This window comes from Diplotaxodon limnothrissa, linkage group LG12, assembly GCF_057381915.1.
Source record: "Diplotaxodon limnothrissa isolate DT_005_m linkage group LG12, D_limnothrissa_male_GT1.1, whole genome shotgun sequence".
NCBI lineage: Eukaryota > Metazoa > Chordata > Actinopteri > Cichliformes > Cichlidae > Diplotaxodon > Diplotaxodon limnothrissa.
The window spans coordinates 34343832-34350657 of NC_140607.1; the positions used below are offsets into that span (position 1 = coordinate 34343832).

General features: G+C 44.3%; 1 protein-coding gene across 2 annotated transcripts; it reads right to left on the minus strand.

The window, feature by feature from the left end:
- Positions 1 to 1130: 1130 nt before the first annotated feature.
- rnf214 (ring finger protein 214) lies at positions 1131 to 6617 on the minus strand. 2 transcript variants are annotated; one of them, XM_085366852.1, is made up of 7 exons: positions 6538 to 6617; positions 6312 to 6442; positions 5613 to 5842; positions 4936 to 5069; positions 2618 to 2846; positions 2316 to 2525; positions 1131 to 1983 (listed from the first exon to the last, which is right to left on the minus strand). In XM_085366852.1, exons 2-7 carry the CDS (start codon positions 6439 to 6441, stop codon positions 1159 to 1161), a joined length of 1758 nt encoding a protein of 585 aa, XP_085222978.1. In that variant the 5' UTR covers position 6442; positions 6538 to 6617; the 3' UTR covers positions 1131 to 1158. The 2 variants fall into 2 exon arrangements, with proteins under 2 accessions (XP_085222978.1, XP_085222979.1); XM_085366853.1 differs by lacking the exon at positions 6538 to 6617 and having other exon boundaries at positions 6312 to 6493.
- Between the last annotated feature and the right edge of the window lie 209 nt (positions 6618 to 6826).

A 6826-nucleotide genomic window follows, 5' to 3' on the forward strand; every position in this document is an offset into this window, starting at 1 on the left:
ATGGCTCAGTTTTCCTTTAAATACTTGCCGTGGATCACAGCGTGGACTCTCACACTGTAAAAACTTCAGTCCGAGAGGATTCAGTCTGTCATGTACTCAGACCCAAACCTCTGATCGCTCATTCTCACTCACTCCGTTATCTCTTCCTGAATGAAATAATAGTCAAATAAAACTCTCTCATTTTGCTGAGGGGTCCTCCGGGAGCCTCTTAGGGACCCTCGAGAGTCCCCAGACCACAGTTTGGGAACAGTCGGTCGGGTCCGAGTTTACAGGCTGCGGTAATGATGCTTGTTTGTCCAGTGGTCTGTAAATCACACCAAAATTAGAGTTGTCACAGGATTCACTGGAGACACAGCAGACCATCACTAATACCTCTGCACCGTGGAGACACTCTATAACACCGAAACAAAAACACGCACACTCTAAAACCAGCCTGCAGAGGAGATAAAAGTAGTTTTAAACTGATACAGACCATCTTTAATAGGAGCCTCTGGAGTTATGACTGTGAACTGCAGACCCACAAAGGGACCATTTAAAATAGTGATACTAGTGATAATAGTAATTTCTTAATTTATTACTGTTTATTTATGTTTGTGATCAGTGTTGGACAAGTTACTTTGAAAAAGTAATTAGTTATAGTTACTTCTTCAAAAAAGTAATTAACGGAGTTAAAATATTGCAAAATTATACATGGGGCAAATTATTGACAGCTGCCCAATTCACAAAGATTGTTGTTACATTAACTTTATGCTGACCCAATGTTGATGATGGTGTGATGAAAAGCAAAAAGATCTCAAATTAATTCTTCCTTATTTATTTATTTATTTAGACCTACAGATCAGTGTGATTCAGAGTTGTAGGCAGTTGTATTTTTCATCCTGTGGCAGAATAACATTACAGACACTGAGAAGACTAACTTGATTTTTAAGGCTTTGTAGTCAAACTCGTTTCTGTAACCCAAACTTCAGTGTTTAAAAATTCACCCAGTTAAATCCAGTGTATTAGCAGTCAAAACATTACAGATTACTCAGCTACATGCTAAACATTGCCAAAAAAATCCAGACAACTAATTAAACACTGAATATATCATAACACTATAATAACATAACTAATATTTGGAACGACGCTGATGAGAGTCACAGCTGACTGTCATCTCTGTCACTTTGCTGGACAGAAGGGGCAGGAGTTGTTCTTGCTGGACTGCAGCCACACCTGGATACAGTCTTTGTGGATGGTGTGAGAGCAGCTCAGTGGGTGGCGGCTTTCTGGGTCCACATGGTTCTGGCACATCAGGCAGAGTTTACGGGGCCCGGCAGCGTGTCCACTTGGTGCTGCTCTCTGAATGGGATTCATTGGCCTCTGGATGGGGCCTGGGGGAGTGGGCCGGCTAATGGGCCCCAGGGCTGACCTCTCGTTTTGGGCCAGCCTGAAGCCAACCTGCTCGATGACTTCCTCCATGGACATGCCGGCCAAGGTACCACGAGAGCTTTTTACCTGCTGGAGCAGAGACGTCAGCTGAGCCCTGTTGCATTGTGGGAACCTCGCACCGAGCTTCTCCAGGACTTTGTCCAGTTTGCCTGCCGGTGCAGAGGAAGCTGCAGTAGTAGCTACAGCGTGGGGTGGTGGGGAAGGAGCTACAGGGTGGGTGGCCTGAAAGGGGGGAGAGGGGGACAGACTAGGAGGAGGAGTCACCCTCACTGGGCCTCTGATGTGAGGCAGAAGCTGAGGGGGAGGCTGGAACTGAGGTGGAGGTTGATCCTGCAATGATGGGGAGGGTTGGAAGTATTGCGGGGGTGGGGGGTGGTGGTAAGGGGCATGGTACTGGGGATGGTGCGGGTGAGGGTGATGGTGCTGCTGCTGCTGTTGGTAATACTGTGGGTGCCTCTGCTGTTGGAGGGGTCGATGAGCTGGGTTTGAAAGAGGCGGGGCCATGATGTGTGGCTGAACCAGTGACTGCATCACCTGATCGAATCGCAGCTCAGCCTGTTCGAGAAAACGCGTAGTTACTAACAGAGCTGATGACAAGCAGTCGTCTATGAAGGAGCATATGTAGCATTTATCAGTATCTTTCACAAAGGAATAGAGAAATCTGATAACATAGATGGGAGAGTGGGATGGACATGAAAACACAAGGTGAAAATAAGTCTAAACCCTTTCTATCATGATGAAACAGAAATAAAGATTTAAAAAGGTGAACAAATATGGGAACTAATACAAAGTAAAGTAAATAAAGAGGGAAATTAGAGCCTCAAGTTGATACAATGTGGTACATTTAGTAGTATATTTATTTCACTGAATTCGCTTGAGTCTCTCACCATGGGAACCTGCGGTAAAGAAGGCACATTGATCCTAGGGAGGGACTCTAACTCTCGCCCCTGGTGAAGCTGCTGCAGAACCTCCTGGAAGCGGCTTTGGAGCTCAGCCTGGTTCCTCTTGACCAACGCTTCTTTCTTCTCCCACTTCTGTCTCTCATGAGAATACTGCTGTGGGAACTCCACCCTGAGTGCGTTCAGGTATTGCCCCACCTAGGACATAATCAGTCTCATGATTATCATTACTTATATAAATAAGGTGCCTGACAGATTATGATCTGTTTATCTAGAACTGGGGTCTAAACCTCTTTCAGCCAGGCCTCAATGCGAGCCATGGCTACGTCTCTCTGCTTCTCCACAGCTGCAATCTCGTCCTGCAAGGCCCGAAGCTGAGCTTCCTGTGCTTCCTTCCTCACTCGCTCCATCTCCTGCCTCAGCTCCTCCAGCTCTTCCTGCCACCTCCGTTGTTCCTCGCTTTGCTCCTCTGTAAGCGCTGTCAGCTTTTTTTCACCCTCCTCCAGCTCTTTGGCCAGCCTGATTGCCAGAGGAAGATGAACAGAGAAGAGCAGAGTTAGCAAGCAGAAAATTATTTTGTAACAAATTCCTCTTTTTAAAATTTAAATATATTCTAGTTTCTTTAATTTTCTGTCAAAAGGAATTAAGGCATTATCTTAGGTTTTATAAAAGTGTGACTTTAGCTGCAATTTTAGAACCTCATTTTAGCCTACCGATATTGCCATATCACAGATATATCACTGTAATCATATGTTGTCCTCTCAACCTTGAGGTCGAGGTCACTCCAACTCGTCCAACATTTTAAGTAGATGCACCTATGGTATCAATTTTAAGCTTGTATGTTACCTTGTTCTCGAGGCAAACTTAGGTGTTCAGGTCTAACATCATCTTAACTACAGTGGGGCAAAAAAGTATTTAGTCAGCCACCAATTGTGCAAGTTCCCCCACTTAAAATGATGACAGAGGTCAGTAATTTGCACCAGAGGTACACTTCAACTGTGAGAGACAGAATGTGAAAAAAAAAAAAATCCATGAATTCACATGGTAGGATTTGTAAAGAATTTATTTGTAAATTAGGGTGGAAAATAAGTATTTGGTCACCTCAAACAAGGAAAATCTCTGGCTCTCACAGACCTGTAACGTCTTCTGTAAGAAGCTTTTCTGTCCCCCACTCGTTACCTGTATGAATGGCACCTGTTTGAACCCATCATCTGTATAAAAGACACCTGTCCACAGCCTCAAACAGGCAGACTCCAAACTCCGCCATGGCCAAGACCAAAGAGCTTTCGAAGGACACCAGGAAAAGTATTGTAGACCTGCACCAGACTGGGAAGAGTGAATCTACAATAGGCAAGCAGCTTGGTGTGAAGAAATCAACTGTGGGAGCAATCATCAGAAAATGGAAGACATACAAGACCACTGATAATCTCCCTCGATCTGGGGCTCCACGCAAGATCTCATCCCGTGGGGTCAAAATGATCATGAGAACGGTGAGCAAAGATCCCAGAACCACACGGGGGGACCTGGTGAATGACCTGCAGAGAGCTGGGACCAAAGTAACAAAGGTCACCATCAGTAACACACTACAACGGCAGGGAATCAAATCCCGCAGTGCCAGACGTGTTCCGCTGCTGAAGCCAGTGCATGTCCAGGCCCGTCTGAAGTTTGCCAGAGAGCACATGGATGATACAGCAGAGGATTGGGAGAATGTCATGTGGTCAGATGAAACCAAAGTAGAACTTTTTGGTATAAACTCAACTCGTCGTGTTTGGAGGAAGAAGAATACTGAGTTGCATCCCAAGAACACCATACCTACTGTGAAGCATGGGGGTGGAAACATCATGCTATGGGGCTGTTTTTCTGCCAAGGGGACAGGACGACTGATCCGTGTTAAGGACAGAATGAATGGGGCCATGTATCGTGAGATTTTGAGCCAAAACCACCTTCCATCAGTGAGAACTTTGAAGATGAAACGAGGCTGGGTCTTCCAACATGACAATGATCCAAAACACACCGCCCGGGCAACAAAGGAGTGGCTCCGTAAGAAGCATTTGAAAGTCCTGGAGTGGCCTAGCCAGTCTCCAGACCTCAACCCCATAGAAAATCTGTGGCGGGAGTTGAAAGTCCGTGTTGCTCGGCGACAGCCCCAAAACATCACTGCTCTCGAGAAGATCTGCATGGAGGAATGGGCCAAAATACCAGCTACTGTGTGTGCAAACCTGGTAAAGACCTATAGTAAACGTTTGACCTCTGTTATTGCCAACAAAGGTTATGTTACAAAGTATTGAGTTGTATTTTTGTTATTGACCAAATACTTATTTTCCACCCTAATTTACGAATAAATTCTTTACAAATCCTACCATGTGAATTCATGGATTTTTTTTTTCACATTCTGTCTCTCACAGTTGAAGTGTACCTCTGGTGCAAATTACTGACCTCTGTCATCATTTTAAGTGGGGGAACTTGCACAATCGGTGGCTGACTAAATACTTTTTTGCCCCACTGTATAGGCATCTTTAATGTACAGTCTATGATCACAATGCAGCGATACAAAGTGAACAGAATTTGTTTTGTTGGGAATATGGTGGGAATATGGTTTAAGTCTTACCTGTTCTTCTCCTCCTCTGCTCTGTTTTTCTCAGTGGTCATCTCTGCTTTCTTGGCTAAGAAGTTCTTCCTGGTGGCTTTGGAGTTGTTCAGCTGCAGTTTCACTCGCAGAGACTCCAGTTTGTCCAGTAGACCCTTAACGCGCGCGCGCACACACACACACACACACACACATACACACACACAGTGGTCAATCCCACAAGAGATTCAGAACCATAAACACATGCATGCATTGCATAGCTGTGTGTGTGTGGGTTGATATCTGATATCCTCGTGTTGGTGTTGTTCCCAGATCATCATACTAAATGTTGTTCCAGGATCAACATTGCAAGTGACCAATCAGAATGTTGTGACGTCATACTTTTGCGACTTCGGGAAAAACCGGCGTAAAACAAAAAACTGTACTAAAGCTGCGTGAAACCGCCTCTGTCCGCCGATCAACGGACCCTGACCCTAACCCTAACCGTAACCCTTTAATAAACAGTAAGCAGAATTGATATTGTCCTTGCAACATTGGAATTTCATAAATGCACGAATGGCTTGGCGCGCAAAAGAATAACATCACAACAATGTGATTGGTCACTTGCAATGTTGAACCTGGAACAACATTTTCATGATGGTTTGGGAACAACACCAACACGAGGATATCCGATCATCCGTGTGTGTGTGGTGTCTCACCTGGTGTTGCCGAGTGGCCTCCTCCTTTCTTTTCTGCAGCTGTTGTTTGTACTTCTCGTGTTCCACCTCTTCCTGATCCTGTTTTTTCAATAGTTTGTCGTACTGCTCCATCAGGGTGGAGGTGTACTGAAACACGGCCGCCACGTGACTCTCCCAGTCGGGCTCTGTGCTGACACTGGACTCTGCTGTCATGCTGTCTGTCTGCACAGCCTGAGCTCTGTGTTTCAGATCTACAAAAGACAACAAGGAAACAACTTATTAGGTACAGAAGTAGTTATGGTAACAGTGAGACTTTAAGGAGTTTAAAAAGCAGTTTATGGTTTCTAAAATCTATTGCATTTTTGTAAATTGCCAAACTGCCACGCCACACTTAACAGACCTGGTATAGCAACTAAACAGCCTGTGAAATACAGTTTCTGTTTAATAAAATGTTTTGTCTACAAGTAAAAACACAGTGAATTTACAGCTTAAAACTAGATTTCACATTCATAAATCACCATTTCCAGCTACAAAACTCTTTAACGGCGAGTTCACTGCACTTTCTCTTATCTGGACCACATTATTTGAGTCTATCAAAGACCACTATGTGCAGACTTCTCAAATTCCCCTTTCATCTAGAAAACACGACACCAGATGTTGTTAAGCTCCACCGGGTATTCTTCACTGTTCAGCTGTCATTGTAAAATTCCGGCGCTTTACCTGTCACTCCCATTTTGGCGAAATCCAGTTCAAGGCCAAGGTCCAAGTCCGGGTCTCCATCCTGTATTACATGATGGTCTTCCGCTTTATCGTCTGAACCCTCAATAGCCGTTTCCGCGCTAGCATCCATGCTAAAAGAAGTACAAAAACGAAACTTAGTCTTTTGGATTCGCTTTTCTAACTTGACACAAACGTTACGTGTTCTGTAAACACCGAGCGAACTTACAACAACGTAGTGAGCTCCACAAAGGCTCTTTAAAATAAAACTTCGGCGATATCAGCTGCCGTTAAGATCCTGTTTACACCTGGCGCCAGCTACGAATGTGTGCACCCCTAAATGTAATCCGGCTGAAACACTTCAACTGTCCAGGGGTTCCAAAACAAAGATCTTCTATGTAGGTAGATAATTAGGTAGAAATATTTATTTATTTATTTATTTATTTGCATAGGGACATATAGAAAAACTACAACTACATAGATACGACAGGAGTAGCAGAATTGAAATGTAAAGCTGG